This window comes from Silene latifolia, chromosome 3, assembly GCF_048544455.1.
Source record: "Silene latifolia isolate original U9 population chromosome 3, ASM4854445v1, whole genome shotgun sequence".
Lineage (NCBI taxonomy): Eukaryota > Viridiplantae > Streptophyta > Magnoliopsida > Caryophyllales > Caryophyllaceae > Silene > Silene latifolia.
This window is the reverse complement of record NC_133528.1, coordinates 131,071,231-131,089,966: the sequence shown is the minus strand read 5'-3', so window position 1 is coordinate 131,089,966 and position 18,736 is coordinate 131,071,231. Positions and strand designations below refer to the sequence as shown.

Here is an 18,736-nt window from a genome sequence, read left to right as displayed (position 1 = left end):
TTGAGGATTAAAAACTTTAACCAACTTTTTCGATTGTATGTGTATAATTAATTATTTAAAGTTTATTGATTAAACTTTAACTAATTAACTAATTAACGAATTAAAACAAGGAAAACAAACGAAAGAGAAAGAGAGACACACGGATTTTTGAAGTGGTTCAGTTTCACAAATCAAAACCTACGTCCACTATTCTCGATTAATAAGTTTAGTACCTTTCTATGGATTACAAATTTACTAACCCAACTCGTACAACTAACCCTAGTTATAACTCAAGTGAGTACCGTTAAATACCCGAGTGACTAACATACGCTAATAAGAAAGCACTAATGATTCTACTAAAAGTTCACGTTAATGAACGAGTAAGAATTCAATTAAGCACTATTATCTTGTAATGATAACAATAAGAACGAATGCACGAGTTTATAAAATACACGACCTTTCTCGAAAAATAACAAACCGGTTTTCTTTCTTTAAAACACAGTTTTTGCTTTCTTAAAATAAATCAAAGTTATGCTCAAAGGTCTTACTTTTAAATATTGCAAAGTGTAGAGTATTTATAGTAGAATAGGAAGCAAGGCACACGGTTTCATCGAAACCCTAGTGGCCGAAAATAATATGATATGGAAATAGAATCAATATCTTATTATTTTTATCTATAAAATCTTAGGAAAAGATATAAGTTGTTAATAAATTATCTTATCATATATTCACCTAATATTCTTTCCTTAATGCTAGATATGCCGAATGAAAATAAGGAAAAAAAATATAACAACTTTCCTTATTTTATTTAAGCAATCTCTTAGAAAAGATAAAGGATAATTATAAGATAATCCAATCAAATATATACTTAATATATTTTCCTTAAATCCCTAGATGGCCGAAATATATGATATGTAAACAAATCATATCATATTATTTCTATCCTTAAAATCTAAAGAAAAGATAGAGAATAACTAAAAGATAATTTAATCAATTATTCTCTTAATATCTTTTCCTTAAATTTTACGATATGATAAGATTTTCCATAACAAAAAGATTCTTATCATATATAACCATATCATGCTAAATATAAAAGATATGTTAAGATAATTTTAGAGAATAAAATCTTAACAGTAATCAAATTATACTATTAGGTTTACACGAGAGTCCACACGGCTCTTATACCTTATTTTTTCGTGAAAACTCTAGCTTGACATTAGGTTAGATTTAGGGTTTTAGAGTGTGTAGTATTAGAAACCCTAATTAGTAATATGACTCAACTCATAAGTTGATTCAATATAATTACTAATTATAAGTTTAACATAAAACCACACTCAATATGAATATAAGTTTACTTGTAAAATAAATACTTCTATTAAAATATTTAAAAGAACAAAAACAGTTTTCTAAAAACAATTTAAAAACAATTTTTGTCGTGCATAATATAAACCTCACGTCTCAATGTTATAGTAGAAGAGCTATAACATTGAGCTCTTATATAAGCAATGTTATAGCTGTGAGGTTATAACTTTACCAATATAAGAAGTGTATTCTTACGTTACCATTACGAGATAATCACCTACACGATTCTAATCTTCTTAGGAGATCTTCGAGTGTAGGCTACTTCATCATTCAAGCTTGATCAATCTTTAAATGAGCTTCATCTTCTCATGAATGCTTGAATAATACTTTAATAGCTTGTAGTATCTTGATCCTTGATTGAGGGCTTGATCATGATATAAACGCATCATACTTTCATCACAATTCCTTAATGCTTGCAATTAGTAAGTCCAATCTAAAAGACTAAACAAACAATTACGCACAACGAGAATATATAAAATATAAAGCACTCTTGACATCATCAAAACACAAACATATATATCTATATGGTTCAACAAAGGTTATTCCAACGGGTCAAGTGATCCTTCAAGGTCAACTTGAAGATGGAGTCTATCTATGGTATTCGCCTTCTCCTCAAGCTCATCTCAGCCTCGTCACTCCTTCCATCACATGGCATCATAAATTGTAATACCCGCATTTTAAAATTATATAAATAATAGTATATTGTATTTTATACGAATTATATATGAGAGGGAATAATATAATAATAATAATAATATATGATGATAATTAACTCGAGACGGTAGTAATTGTGAAGGTTGCTATAAACTTCCACCCACCTTATATACTCCCCCTACCTTATCCACCTCAGGGCCAAGGTTAGCTGGATGAGCTCCTGCTCCAACCTCCCCTTCTTGAATTGGATTTGGCCTCAAATCCTCAGTATCTCCCTCTTCATAAGTTTCTTCATAGAAAGGTTGGAGGTCCCCTATATTAAAGGTGCCATGAACCCCATATTCTCCAGGCAGGTTGAGCTTATAAGCATTTGGCCCAATGTTTTCAGTTACCTCAAATGGACCATATACCCTAGACATTAGCTTGTTCTTTCTCTTCTTAGGAAACTTTTCCTTCCTCAGATTAAGCCATACAAGGTCTCTCCTGGCTAAAATTTTATTGCTTTCTTAGGACCCTTTCTTACCTTCTACCCAGCATTGGCCTTTTCAATTTGTTTCTTGACCTGAGCATAGATCTGCTGCATCTGTTCCACCCTTTTCTTGGGATCATAATCAATTGAACTCCTCTTGACTGGTGCTAGATCAGTTGGCATCAAGGGATTATCACCTCAATTTGAGTCCAAACAAAATCAATATGTTGGCTGCAATCTTGGTCATCTGATTACTGGATGTTATCTTCTGCTATTGGACCTCTGAACTGATGAGCATTACATTAGTATTAACTGATAATTAAGATACTTATGACCGTTTAGAAGTGGCCTGATTATGTACATGTTGTTGCTGGATTGCTGAACTTAAGCTGAGTTTGGATAGGGGACTGAACCATCCTGAAACCCTTGAACCAAAGACCTGGACGTAGTCTTGACTGAGCCTGTTGCCTGGTTAGGTGGTAATGTTTTGGCTTGCTATTTTTGCCATGGACCTTGACTTTATTGTGACAGGGTCAGAGCCAAGGTTAGCTGGCTGAGCTCCTGCTCCAACCTCCCCTTCTTGAATTGGATTTGGCCTTAAATCTTCAGTATCTTCCTCTTCATCAGTTTCTTCATAGTAAGGTTGGAGGTCCCCTATATTGAAGGTCCCATGAACCCCATATTCTCCAGGCAGGTTGAGCTTATAAGAATGTGGCCTAATCTGCTCAGTTACCTCTAATGGACCATCTGCTCTAGGCATTAGCTTGTTCTTTCTCTTCTCAGGGAACCTTTCCTTCCTTGGATGGAGCCATACAAGGTCTTCTGGATAAAATTCTCTTGCTTTCTTAGGACCCTTTCTTACCCTGTACCCAGCATTAGCTTTTTCAATCTGTTTCTTGACCTGAGCATGGATCTGCTGCATCTATTCTACCCTTTTCTTGGCAGCTTAATCAATTAAACTCCTCTTGACTGGTGCTATATCAGTTGGCATCAAGGGATTATCACCATAGACTACCTCAAAAGGATGTTGACCGGTGCTGCTTGAAGGATCTCTGTTGAATGCAAAATCTGCAGCAGCCAGTGTTAGATCCCAATCCTTAGGGACTTGGTCACAGTGCACCGTAGAATCCTCCCCAATGTTTTATTGGTTGCCTCAGTTTGGCCAGCAGTCCGAGGGTGGTGAGAAGTACTGAACAGCAGCTTGGTTTTGAATAGCTTCCATAGAGTCCTCCATAAATGTCCCATGAACTTGACATCCATATCTGAAACAATTGTCTTTGGAACCCAATGAAGTTTAACTACCTCTTTGAAGTAAAGATCAGCAACAATCACTGCATCTACAGTTTTGGTGCAGACAATGAAGTGTGCCATCTTGCTGAATTTATCAACCACCATCATGATTGAATCCTTGCCTCTTTGTGTCCTTGGAAGAGCCATGATGAAGTCCATGGTGATATCTTTCCAAGGTCTCTTAGGACTGGCAGTGGTGTATAAGGACCAGTTTCAAAATAGGACTTAGACTGCTTACATGGTGCACACTTTTTGATAATATCATGTACATCACCAAGCATCTTAGGCAAGTAAAACTGATCCTACAATATTTCATAAGTCTTATGTACTCCAAAGTGTCTAGCAAGACCATTGGAATGAGCCTCCTTCATCAGAAAACCCCTATAAGCTCCTTTAGGAATACACAGCCTGTTTCCTAAGAACAAGAATCCATTTTGAACCAGATATTTGCTCCCCTTCTTAATTTGACCTGATTACTGCAAATTCCATTCTTCTTGAAAATCTGGATCATCAGCATAGAATTCTTTCATGTATTCAAATCACAACACCTTTTGCTCCATGAAACTGAGCATAATGTATCTTCTAGACAATGCATCATCAACCACATTGTCCTTTCCTTGAATAAACTTGCTGTAAAATGAGAATGATTACAGGAATTCAACCCATTTTTCACGCCTTGGATTTAACTTATGCTAACCATTGATATATTTGAGTGCCTCATGATCTGAGTGTAACACAAAAGGCCTTGGCTTTAGATAATGACTCCAATGATTAAGAGCCCTGGCAATAGCATAAAACTCTTTATCATAGGTAGATTAATTAAGCTTTGCCTCATTTAACTTTTCAGTGAAATAAGCCACAAGTTTATGTCCTTTCATCAACATAGTACCAATCCCCACTCTACTGGCATCACAATTTACTTCAAACAATTTATTAAAATCTTGTAAAATGAGAACAAGTGAGTTGCACAGTAGCTTCTTAGTCTCTTCAAAAGAGCTCAGAGCTCTTTCACTCCACTTGAACTCTCCTTTTTTCATGCATTCAGTGACTGGCGTCATGACTGAACTGAATCCTTGAATGAATCTTTCATAGAATGAAGTTAGGCCATGGAAACTCCTTACCTCAGTTATGCTCTTATGAGCTGGCCAAGTTTTTATGGCTTTAATTTTTGAGGGGTCAACAGATATCCCTTCATCAGATATCACAATTCCAAGAAACTGGACCTCAGATTGCATAAAGGAACACTTCTCTAATTTACCATACAGCTTGTTTACCCTGAGTGTCTCAAACAGCTGTTCTAGGTATTGCAGCTGCTAATCCTTGGTTGGACTGTAAACCAAGATGTCATCAAAATAAACTAGCCCAAGTGAGCTCTCAGAACTTCTGTCATCAGTCTCATGAATGTACTAAGAGCATTGGATAGACCAAATGGCATGATTAGCCATTCATACATACCATGTTTGGTCTTGAATGTTGTCTTCCACTCATCCCCTTCTCTGATTCTAACTTGGTGATAGTCCTGCCTCAAGTCTATCTTTGAAAAGATACTAGCTCTACTGAGCTCATCTATAATATCATCAAGTCTAGGAATAGGGAATCTATACTTGACAGTGATATTGTTGATTGCTCTACTGTCAGTACACATTCTCCATGTCCCATCTTTCTTTGGAACAAGAAGTGCAGAGACTGCACATCGACTCTGATACGTGCATTTTATATAGTCCTTTTTGGCCTTTTATGCACGCATTTCTATGTCATTCATGTAGTTTTTTATTGCAAAATGCCCCGAATAGGCTACTTTAATTTGGTTTGCCTTAATTGCAGGAACGGACCGAAAAGTGGTGGAATCGCACCTTTTCCAGTCCTTTTAGCATGCATTTTTGGAGATGGAAGATTTAGAGTGAGGTGCTACGCCTCGGGACACGAGCTGTTTCAGTAGTTGAGCACTCGATCGAAGACTTTTCCTAGTCTATCTGTTCGATCGAGTGGATTTGGTGGTCCAAGATGGTCGATCGAGTCCCTGGTGAGCTTGATCGAAGTATGCTAATTTGGAGGTCCTCGATCGAATGTACTTTTTGTTCGATCGAAGGACTTGACTGAAGATCTGCTCGATCGAGTGGAATGAAGATCCTCGATCGAGAGGATTGCTGTTTACACGGGATTTCTACTTCGTGTAACTTAATTAATATCTTAGTTTAGTTAATAAATATCTTCCCTATATAAGGGAAGACGTAATTAGGTTTTAAGCATTCTTTTTTTTACTCTCTTAATTACTCTAATCTCAGAAACTTAATTAGGGCTTAGATAATTTTCTCTCTTTGGCTGCGTTGCTTTGCTCTTATTTCCGGATCTCGAACTTTGTAATCTCTCTTCACTCTTTACACTTAATTTAATTCTTTTTTGCATTCTCTTAATCTTTTGTCCCTAATTTCCGTCTTAATTATTTTTATTACTAGTTTATGATTCATCTTTATCGCTCTTATATTATGTCTCTTGCTAATTCATCCATTGTTGTTGTTTGCTTCATCAAAAGCATGAGTAGCTAAATCCCTTTATGTTAGGATTAAGGGAGCCATGGTAGTGAATTAATGAAGTTATGAATAGATTAGATGATCGAATTGTGAGAACTATATTATGACAATATAATTGTAATCTTCTAGTTGAGTGCACGCTTCTAAACCAGTTAATTCAGTTAAATTCAGACCTATATTGAAAGATTGGAATGGAAAGACCTGTTATGAACAGTAGACTGCACTAATGAGGATGAAAGTTGAGTTAGTAGTATTCTAGGGCAGATAGCGGACCGAAAGGACCTTTCCTTTACCCTTCTCACGTTAGATCGTCTGAGCTATTTGTGACTGAGTTGATTAATTGACATGGTGAACCGACTTCCTAACATTTTTCTCTTTATTTGATCACAACTTATTTCTCTTTATTGTCTTTATTTCTTATTCTCTCTTGCCTTAATCTCTTTTAGTTAATTAGAAATCAATTCAAAATACCCAGTTTGTTACCTGATGGACCAGAATAGTAGATAAATATAATAGCCTCCCTGTGGATACGATACCCGACTTACCTCTGCTATAGTTATTAGTTGAGCCAGTTGGTTTATTTTTGATAGGGTTGCGACAGCCGTGTCAGACTCAATGATTCCCTAACAAACCCCTTGTTTATCAACTCTCCAACTTGCTTTTGTAATTCCTGTGTTGCCCTTGGATCATTTCTATAGGCTGCCTTGTTTGGTAGCACAACCCCTGGTATGAGATCAATGTGATGCTCTATTCCCCTTGGTGGTGGCAATCCACTAGGCAGCTCATCAGGAAACACATCTCCATATTTCTTCAATAAGTGTTTAATTTCAGTAGGCAATGGGAGCCCTGCTTCCTTTGCAATTCCCTTAGCAAGGAGAATGAAGACAATCTCCCTACTGTTCAGTTCCTGAATCATTTCAATCTCACCAATCATCAAGACTTCTTTAGAATGTTCCACCAGGCTGGGTGGGGCAGTATAATTTAAGGCTGGTGGCAAATGGGTGAATGTAATCTTGTTTTTTCCCAACTTGAATGAGTAAGTGTTCTCCCTTTCCCGATGAAAACAATCCCTGTAAAATTCCCATGGTCTTCCTAGCAACAGATGACAAGCATCCATTGGTAGTACATCACACATGACTTCATCTGAATACTCTTTTCCAATAAAGAAAGGAAACAAGTATTGCTTATCAACCCTGACTTCAGCTCCCTTGTTTAACCACCTCAACTTGTATGGTTGAGGGTGGTCCAATGTAGGTAAGCATAGCTTATCAATCAGAGTTTTTGAGGCAACATTTGTGCAGCTTCCCCCATCAATTATCAAATTACAAACCCTCTCCTTGATGGTGGACCTGGTTCTGAAGATCTGCTACCTTTGATCGAACTCAAGTGGTTGAGGTTGTTCATGCATGACTCTCCAAGTAATGAGGTGTAAGCCTGAGTCGGGCATCACCACCATCTTAGTCTCCTCCACCTCCTCAACTGTCTTAAGTTTAGGCTCCTCTTTATTATCACAGACTAGAATTTCATCATCTCCCCACTAAATCACTTCCAGGGTGCTTAGAGCTCTCTTTGAAGGATATTCTTTAGCAAAGTGACCATAACTTTGGCACTGAAAGCATTTTTTAGTCTTTCTTTGGGTTAGGTCTGGTGTTTTGGTCTTTTTTGTTGTAGTAGGTTTGGTAGGTTCAACAAATTTCACCCTAGTGAAAGGTTTATATGTTGGATTTCTGGTTTGAGGTTTAACGGTGGTAACTTTGGTCTTTCCCAACTTTTCAACTCTCAGGGCTAGGTTAACAGCTTCATCAAATGACCAAACTTGCTGCATTTTCACCCTACTAGGAATTTTCTCATCAAGACCATATATAAACCTACCAATCTTTTGCTCAGGCCTTTCATTTATTTCACATTGCAAAGTGAGTTGTTCAATTCTGTTAAATAAGACTCAACAGACAGATGGTTTTGTTTCGGTTGAGTTAATTTAATGAACATGTCTTGGGTGTAATCCTTAGAGATGAACTTCTCTTTCAGTTTCTTTTTCAGTTTTAACCAAGATTTGATGGGCTCTTTTCCATCCCTTAATCTCTAGTTTTTCATGTTCTCATACCGCGGTGAGGCATATCCTTTGAACTTCATGATAGAAATTTTAAAAGCTTTTCTATCAGAGTATTTTTTATATTCAAAGACTCTTTCTACAGATCTAAGCCAGTCTAAGAGATCATCTGGGTTCAAACTACCAAGAAATTCAGGAAGTTATACCTTTATGTTCTTATCATGGTCTCTGGTGGTGTTGTTGTTGTTTTCCCTGGTTGCAGTGGAGTCATCTAATTCAGACAGCTCATCCTCATCTTGGGCTTGTCCTCTACCAGCAGTAGCAAACCCACGACCTCTTCCTCTTCCTCTGTTGGGTGATGGCCTTCCTCTATTTGGAGTTAGGATGTTATCCATGAAATTATTCACAACTTCCATCACAACAGTGACCATACCAGCTAATTGGTCCACCTTTGTTTCTATTCCTGCTAACCTCTCTTCACTCATGGTTTGTTTTTGTATTTTTAATATAGTTAGGAAAAATTAACTCACACGCACAAGACGTTCCCCAAGACTAACACAAGATGGAATTGTGTTAAACCTAGCTCTGGTTACCACTTTGGACTGTAATTAAGGGACACTTGACCCAAAATAACAGAACAATAACACAAAACTCAGAATGTTGTACCAGAGTGCAGTCAAATGCCTAATTTTGTTAAAAATAGTAAATAGTCTCCTAAAATCATGAAAATTGGTGACATTTAGTTAAAAGGGTAAACTAAAATTGTGTCAAATTTAGTGATTTTTAAGGACCTCTAAGTATTTTTAATAATTGCTACAAAATGGTTACTCTGACAATTTTTCTGTATCCTTGAATATGTGACTGAATTTATAGTTCCTTGATCAAAGCACAAAGCCAATGATCTAATGTTGGAATGACTAAGTCCAGCACTTAGCAAAGACCTAATTAACCCCTCCCAGCACTAAGCAAAGGAGCAACTCAAGCACACAGCCAAGAGTTTGATTTTTAGAAAACAAAGGTTAGAAAATGCTAAATAATTCAAAGGCAATCTGCTTTCTCTCACTGATGTTGCTTCGCTTATATAGGCCAAGTAAAGCTGAGTTTACAACGTTTAGATTGAGTTCTAAGGCTGAGATTAAACCTTAGCTACCATACAAAAGGAGACAATGCTCTTACATTTCTAAAAACAAGACAAAAGACAATCAAGCACAAAACATAAAGCACGTTTCAGTTCTTTGTTGGTTTGTGCAAGAGCAATTAAAAGCTTTGGCTTGTTTAGAGCTTTTGTTTGTTGACTATCAGATGATGAACTCCTCACATATCACCTGAATTTGAGTAAAAAAAACCAATGTACTGGCTGCAGTCTACGTCATCTGATTACTGGATGCTGTCTTCTACTATTGGTCCTCTGAACTGATGAGCATTGAATTAGAATTAACTGATAATTAAAATACTTAAGACCTTTTGGAAGTGGCTCGATTATGTACATGTTATTGTTGCTGGATTGCTGAACTTAAGATGAGTTTAGACAGGGGACTGAACCATCCTGAAACCCCTGAACCAAAGACCTAGACCTAGTCCAAACTGAGCTTGTTGTCTTGTTAGCTGGTAATGGAATGTTTTGGCTTGTTATCCTTGCCATGGACCTTGACCTGTTTGTGATAGGGTCAAGGCCAAGGTTAGCTAGCTATGCCCCTGCTCTAGGTTTAGGAGGAGTATGCAAAAGCATCAAAAGCATAAGAAGCCATTAGAATCAAAGGAAGTGGAGTTGTAGCCCATTTCGCTCGAGACGGCCAACAACTCGCTCGAGACGAATACATATCGCTCGGGATAAGAGCCAGAATGGCCTATTTTCCTTGGACTCGCACGAGTTCTCCTATAGCTCAACCACGGCGATAATTACTTCAACATTTCCGCATTTTTTCTAATTTATCCTTACTAGACCTACTCTTTTACTTACTATATATACCCACATTTTGTAATAATTAGAGGATTAAGCCTCATTAGGAGGGAGTCTCCCTAGATTAGATTAGAAAACTCTCTTATATTAGACTTTAATATTTCCACAATTTACATTAATCTTTCAATATTGTTCTTTCAATTTATACTTTCAATAGTTTACATTTGGATCTCTTGGGTTTTGTATCGAAGATTAGTGACAAGTCTTCCTCTCCATTCAAGTATCCTTTTTTATTTATGTTCACCCTTTCCTTTATTTGTTGGTTTACTTTCTTTATCCCTCTCTTTTGTTAATCCTTTATTTATTATCTTGTTTTATCATCATGTTTATGCTTATTTAAGATGTTTGACACCATTTATGACATGTTAATCATGATGAATAGTGAGTAGTCTCTTAACTAGGGTTAGTGGGGGATTAGAGGAGTAATTATGGGATAGATCCATGCTTAATGAATTCATATGAATGATTGCTTATTGTGTTTTCAAACTTATGCACATGTTATGTTTGATGAAATGCTTGATTGACAACCTAGCATGATTCTGTATCTTTTCAACAAGACTTGTAAGATATAAATCAAATCAAGGATTATTAGACCATGCATATAGTTGAATAGGGAGATCCAAGTCGTTGTAGGTGTCGTAAGCTATAAATCAACTCGGCTTTGAGACCTAAGTCACCCTAGGAATTGTAAGACATAAATCAACTCGATTCCAACACAACTCTAATCGTTTATGTAGCTCATTTATCTCATTCTACCATGTTTCCCCTATGATCCCATGACACCCTAGTGTCTTTTATCATTTGTTTTCATCTTTACTTTTATTGCTTGTTTTACCTTTTATTGTTATTTAATGCTTTTCATTAGCTTAAACCATCAACCTAATTTAATTGTGACAACCCTAGTGCAACTACAATTAGATTGAACAATTTGAATACCCCCGTCCTTTGGGTTCGATTCCGACTTACTTGTTATGCTAGTAGTTGGATATTAATGTGTTTAATAGTGGACAACGACCCGCTCTATCAAAATGGAGCCATTGTCGGGAATGGTGTTATGTATTTGAATTGTTCTTGTATCTAATTTTAGTTGTGCTTTACCATAAGAAACTTGTTCCTCAAGGTCATTCTTACCGTTTTCGTGTAGTTTCCGTGTTTATAGTTACTCCTTTGTTTTAGAAATAATGATGGCACATGGCTTCCAACAAGAAGAGTATGAGCATAGTGGAGCATGTGGGTATGACATGTATGAATGAAGAGGGTTTTTTTAGCAAGAAAACACAAAACCACCCTACAACTTCTACAATGGAAAACTAAATTACCCCACAAACTTCCCATACCAAAGCCCCTACATCCAAAATCCACAAGAACCACCCTCCCAAAACCCACTTTACAATCAATGCCATATGTCATCCTACAATCAACACTCATACAACCAATCTCCCATGTACCCGCAACAAGAGACTGAGTATAACTTTGACATGCAAAGTGTGGTTCTCTAAATGCTAAGAGACTAACAAAACTTCTTCATGCAAATGTTAGAAGGAAGCCAAGATAGGGACAATGTCCTCAAAAACATTGTTATTCATGGTGAGGAGTCGGTAAACCAAATTGCTCAAATAGAAGCCACCTAAGAGCTCAATGGTGAACAAAAGAAAAGTAATGATGAAGATGGGTAATGTTTGATTGTTTATGGAACAAAAATGGACGATGAATTGGAAGATTTTGTAGTTGGGGAGAAGAGCAATGGTGAATATGAGCTGGAGGCCAATTGTGAGACGACAACTTTGTCCAAATTGCCTCATGTATCTAGCTTACCCACTAGCCTTGCTCCTCCTATTTGGGATACCTATGATGATGATGATGATGATGATGATGATGATGATGAGGAAGACCTCCCACCACAATTCTCTTCTATAATCCATGTAGAAGAAGTGTTTTCCCTTGACACTTGTAGGAGTGAAGGTAAAATTTGGAAAATGGAGGTTGATGAAACTTTGAGTTCTAAGGAGGGTGAAGAAGAAAGTGAAAAAAATGAAAGCATGAATGACCTCAATGGTGAGAATTTGACCCCTCCAGATCTTATCCTCCAATCTTTCCCTCATCAAGGAAATATGAACTCTCCTTTCACTATTGAAGGATTAACATGTCAAAGCTCTATCATCATAGAATTCGAAGGATATGGGAGAGAGTGGAAGCCTCCGGATGATTATGAGTCATACTTCATATCTTGTGTTGACAACAACCGTGGGCTTGTTGATTGGAAGCACCATAAGAGGCTAAGTGCCAAGGGCAAAGCAAATGGGAGAATGTTTAGCAAGTTCTATTCCAAGCTAAGATGACTAAGCTACGTTTTGACATTGTCGACCTCTTATTTATGCTTATTTGAAGCCCATTCAAAAGCTTTTGATCGTTTGTTTTGAGCATTGAGTAACATGGCCAACATCAATGAAAATGGCAATTTGAAATGAATTCGGTGGAGTCCTCTCAAAAACCACCATTTGTAAAGTATCATATCCTTTGACTTTGCATTGCATTTCAATTAGTGAAATTTGTATTAGTTGCTTGATTCTTGCATGGGAGACGAAAGAGAGGGTTCTCATATTTTAATTGATCATTTTGAAGGAAAAAGATGAAATAAGAAGATAAGAAATGAAGAAAATGAAGGATTTGGGCTTGTGCGTAATTAGCATATCATTTTGGAGGAATTCGGGCAATGACAAGTGCAACCCGAACATAAAAAGATGAGCCCCCACGAGTTAAAGCCTAAAGGAAGCAGGAAAATTGATCCTGGCCCGTAACTCGCTCAAGACAAAAGCAACCCGGGCGAGTTACCATCATCTCGAGCGGGATAAAAAGAACTCGGGCGAGATAAGCTGCAGTTAAGATGAAAATGCCAGATCTATGCCGCAACTCGAGCGAGACAGATACAACTCGAGCAAGTTGACTCTCATCTCGAGCGAGACAATACCAACTCGAGCGAGATGAGGCTAAAAGTGTTGTTCTGCTCCAGAATCGGGGCGAGTTAAGCCCGACCCGCACGAGTTAAGCTTCTACCCTGTGTTCTCCTTCTTTTTGGCTCGTGACAATGCTCTACTCATCCTATCCTTACATATCTTCAACTTCATCTTCTATAAACACGTTTCTCATCCCCAAATTATCAAAACCCACATCTCCAAAACCTCAAAACAGAAACACAAATCATCCACGTTGGTGGAAATGGGATGTTTCTTATCATCTCCCCCCCCCCCCCCAAAGTATAACACAATTGCAAAAATCCCTCTCATATATTATCGATCACATCCCTCCTCCATCCACAAGAGCTTCATTGTGGGGGGAGTGCACGCACAAAGAAGAAGTGGGTAGCAAGAAGGAAATGGGGAGGACGATGGTATCATTATGGCAACAATGACAAGGTTATTGAGGAGAAGAAGAGAGTGGAAATGATGATAACCTCGATGAAGGGGGATTTGATTGAGATTGTGATTGTAAGACTCATTTCCTTCATCTATCTCTCATGTATAGTTGCATTGTATTATATGTTAGATTAGTTTGCATCTCACTTGCATTTGCATTTAGTTATATATATATATATATATATATATATATATATATATATATATATATATATATATATATATATATATATATATATATATATATTCACCTTACATTCATATAAATACCTTGCATATAGCATAGTTAGTCATATAGAGTAGACTTGCATTTGTATTATATTTCATATCACATGTGCATTATATAGCTCATATAGTATAGCTTACATTGTCATATAACTCATGAGTTAGTTGCATTTAGTTCAAGCATTCATGCGTAGTCACTCATGACCAAACTCATTTCTCCAATACTAGCAATAATGTTTAAATCGGTTTGGGGAGGTTTGGTCATAAGCGACCAAAGCTAATTTAAATTAGCTTTCTTCTAAATAGAAAACATGCATCACTTTAGCTTAGTTAGCATTTGTAATATATATCATTTAGACACTTGCATTTACATAGAGCATGCGTTCATTCATATCATGCATTGCATATTGCATATTGCATTTGTATTTCAATTTCATATATTCAAAAAAAAACAAAAACACGTTTTTACTTTTCAAAAAAATTGATAATCCAAAAAACATGTATTTCCATTTCAAAAATCCAAAAATCCAAAACATGTCTTTCTTTTTCATTTTCAACTCTTACGTTGTACATTGAGGACAATGTCCGAAATAAAGTGGGGGTTGGGAATTTATATTCTAAAAACATATAAAAATTTGAATATTTTTGAAAAACATGAAAAATATGTTCTTTAATTTCATAAAAACAAAACCCCTAAAAAATTGAAAAATTACAAAAACCAAAAATATGTTCTTTCATTTAGTAGTGTAGAATTGTATATACTTGTGTGTTTTTGTTCTCTTCTCACATAGGTACGACATTACATTTGAGACATTAGCAAGGGAATATGAAGGCCTCTTGGTATGATTATTCTAATTCATATTTCCCTTCCGTTTCTTTTCATTATTCATATGAGGAGGATGGGCTTACATGTCGAGGAGGATGTTATGTGATTTTAATTGTTGCGGTTGTGTATCTATGTGTTATTAGGAGCTTGCATTTAGATTATGTGGCATGTAGTTGGATAGCTGAATATGCATTAGATTTGTATATATGTTGCATCATGTCATGTAGTTGCATTTAGGTAAAGCTTTGGAAAATGCCTAATTGAGAAACTTGACAAGTTTGCATAGGCCATTGTAGATACTTTTTCTACTTAAAACTTTGTTTGCTAGAATATTCTTAAAACACCCTTTTTAATGTCATTCTAGTATCGTTCGACCCATGCACGAGAGCCTAGTCAAGAGTACCTTGTGGTGTGATAATTCCTTGGCTACCGTTTATTCCAAGGTGACCTTTGAAACCATGCAACCGTTTTTCACTTCTACCATCATCATTTTGTTAACCAAAGGGAATGGGCACTATAATAATCACAAATTGAGTTCGAATTTCAAATCAAAGTCAAAAGTTTGCAATTTTGTCAAAGAAATAAGAAGCATAAAATAGACTCCTGTGTTTTTCTAGAGTACCCTTACTACATATGGGGTTACTCTCAATATTCAAATGATAAATCAAAGCTGAGAAACCAAATGCCAATCATTAAAAATGGAAAGAAATATTCTTTAATGTTAAATGCTAAGAAAATGGGGGGAAAATAACCCAAATGCAAACTACTATCATGAAACTCATGTACTTCGAAACCCTTTTATATATTGATGGTCCTATCTTTGTTGCATGGTGGAGAGGGGACGACCCTTCTTTTTGTCTAGGCAAGAGGGGGAATTCCGCGATCCTCTAGTGTTTTCCAACGCCATAAGGACCTTGCTCTTGACGAAAGCATCTAGTAATTATGGACGAACGTGGCGCCTAGTTTAATACTACTTGAAGGTGATTTATTTCTATCCTTTTAAACCTATTAGTTTGTAGAACTAGTATCTATAATGGAGTATGTGCCATTAGATAGTTTCTCTCTTAATGTTTCCGCCACTTAGATGAGGAAAGTGACTATTCTTTTGTAGATGCAACCTATTACTTGTTTGTGTGCTTAATGCTTGGATGCATCACCATTTTTGCAAGACCTCACTTGCCTTGCACGAAGGCATTCTATCTCATGGATGCCTTGTTGTGAGTTGAAGGGGCGGAGTGAGACCCGATAATCGTCTCATGTCGGATATGCTATTTAGTATTAGTTTAAATAAAGGTCCTTATTCTAGTCACCTCTTTACTCGGGACGAGTAAAGGTTCGGTTTGGGGATATTTGATGTGGCTCATAATTACGCACATTTAATCCCCTTACTAACCTTATTTTGCATGTTATTATAGTCTTTCATAGTCATTTTATTAGTCAATTGCTTCCTATTGCTTTCCTAGTGCATTTCATATGTCTTATAGGGAAGAAGATGAATGATGCGGAATTCCTATCTCTTGCACGTACTTAGAGGCTAGTTGATGACCTTGGAAGGTTATCATGAAGGGGAGGCTAGAGCGACGATCCAAGGTTGATAGGTACGAGGTTTAGGAGGAGTATGCGGAAGCATCAAGAGCATAAGAAGCCATTAGAAGCAAAGGAAGTGGAGTTGTAGCCTATCTCGCTCGAGATAGGATCATCTCGCTCAAGATGCCCAACAACTCGCTCGAGACGAATACATCTCACTCGAGATAAGACCCAAAATGGCCTATTTTGCTTAGCCTCACACGAGTTCTCCTATAGCTCGTCCATGGCGATAATTATTTTAACATTTCCGCATTTTTCCTAATTTATCCTTACTAGACCTACTCTTGTACTTACTATATATACCCATTTTGTAATAATTGGAGGATTATGCCTCATTAGGAGGGGGCCTCCCTAGATTCGATTAGAAAACTCTCTTAGATTAGCCTTTAATCTTTCCACTATTTACATTAATCTTTCAATATTGTTCTTGCAATTTATACTTTCAATAGTTTACATTTGGATCTCTTGGATTTCGTATTGAAGATTAGTGACAAGTCTTCATCTCCATTCAAGGATCCTTCTTTATTTATGTTCACCCTTTCCTTTATTTGTTGGTATACTTTCTTTATCCCTCTCTTTTGTTAATTCTTTATTTATTATCTTGCTTTATCATCATGTTTATGCTTGTTAAGATGTTTGACACCATTATGACATGTTAATCATGATGACTAGTGAGTAGTCTCCTAAATAGGGTTAGTGGGGGGATTATGGGAGTAATTATGGGATAGATCCATGCTTAATGAGTTCATGTGAATGATTGCTTCTTGTGTTTTCAATTTATGCACATGTTATGTTTGATGAAATGCTTAATTGACAACCTAACATAATTCTCTATCTTTTCAACGAGATTTGTAAGACACAAATCAACACAAGGATTGTTAGACCATGCATATAGTTGAATAGGGAGATCCAAGTCATTGTAGGTGTCGTAAGCTATAAATCAACTCGACTCCAAGACATAAGTCACCCTAGGAATTGTAAGACATAAATCAACTCGATTCCAACACAACTCTAATAGTTTATGTAGCTCATTTATGTGATTCTACCATGTTTCCCCTATGATCCCATGACACCCTACTGTCTTTTATCATTTGTTTACATCTTTACTTTTATTGCTTGTTTTACCTTTTATTGTTAGTTATTGCTTTTCATTAGCTTAGACCATCAACCCAATTTAATTGTGATAACCCTAGTGCAACTACAATTAGATTGAACAATTTGAATACCCCCGTCCTTTGGTTCGACTCTGTCTTACTCGTTATGCTAGTAGTTGGATATAAATGTGTTTGATAGTGGACAACAACCCGCTCCATCACGTTAGTATTTGTAAGATTATAAAGACTATTGCAAGGAAAAGGGTTAGGCTTAAATAGCTAAATGAGCGGGATAAGAGTGCAAATCGAGTGCGGGAAATGAAGCAGGTCGTGGCAGAAATCGCGGAGCTCCTGCGGAAGGAGGAACGATTTTGGAGTCAGCGTTCTAGGGTTATTTTGTTGAGGGATAGAGATCAGAATTCTAAATACTTTCATAGGCAGGCAGAGCGACGTAAACAAAGGAATTTTATTTCTAGAGTGGTGGATGAGCAAAGACGGGTTTTTGAAGGAAATGAAGCTGTGTCGGACTGTGTTGTGGATTATTTTACGAGTCTCTTTCAATCAGATAATCTGACTAATTTTGATAATTTACTAGACATGATGGAGGGTAGGGTATGCAGTGAAATGAATGCGGGTTTGGTTGAGGAGTACACGGGGGATGAGGTGGTTTTTGCCTTAAATTAAATGAATTCGTTGAAAGCACTTGGTCAGGATGGCTTGAATGAGATTTTCTTTCAAACCTACTGGCATATCGTTGGACCATCGGTGATCAGGTTAGTATTGAATATTCTTAATGGGGCATCATTCCCGACTTGGTTGAATGATACTAATATTGTATTAATCCCGAAGAAAAAGGCACCTGATAAAATGACGGATTTTAGGCTTATTAGTTTATGTATCGTTCTTTATTAGTTGGTTTCTAAAGTTCTTGTTAATAGGATTAAGAAATTTCTTGGGGTTATTATGTCGAAAAATCAGAGTGCTTTCACCCCCGGGAGACGTATTAGTGATAATATTCTCGTGGCATTTGAGCTATTTCATCATATGAAGAATACTAGAAACAGTGGAGGCCATATGGTTTTAAAATTGGATATGGCAAAACCTTATGAGAAAGTTGAATGGGATTTTCCGGAGAGAGTATTGGTTCGCATGGGGTTTCAGGAAGGTTGGGTTGATGGGGTGATGAGGTGTGTGAGGTTTTTTAAATTGATACAAATGCGAAAGCTAGTAACAAACTAACGAACTTTTAACGATTTAAGAGAGTCACGTGACAAACGAACAAAAATGAAACAACGG

The 18,736-nt window shown here is 36.7% G+C and overlaps 2 protein-coding genes across 2 annotated transcripts; both read right to left on the bottom strand.

Moving 5' to 3' along the window:
- Positions 1 to 4,293: 4,293 nt before the first annotated feature.
- Positions 4,294 to 4,989, bottom strand: LOC141649698 (putative mitochondrial protein AtMg00860). Its single transcript, XM_074458381.1, has 2 exons — positions 4,595 to 4,989; positions 4,294 to 4,384 (listed from the first exon to the last, which is right to left on the bottom strand). Exons 1-2 carry the CDS (start codon positions 4,987 to 4,989, stop codon positions 4,294 to 4,296), a joined length of 486 nt encoding a protein of 161 aa, XP_074314482.1.
- A 122-nt stretch (positions 4,990 to 5,111) lies between these two features.
- Positions 5,112 to 8,820, bottom strand: LOC141649697 (uncharacterized). The gene is made up of 3 exons (XM_074458380.1): positions 8,542 to 8,820; positions 6,941 to 7,549; positions 5,112 to 5,453 (listed from the first exon to the last, which is right to left on the bottom strand). The coding sequence occupies exons 1-3, from the start codon at positions 8,818 to 8,820 to the stop codon at positions 5,112 to 5,114; spliced, it is 1,230 nt and encodes a 409-aa protein (XP_074314481.1).
- Between the last annotated feature and the right edge of the window lie 9,916 nt (positions 8,821 to 18,736).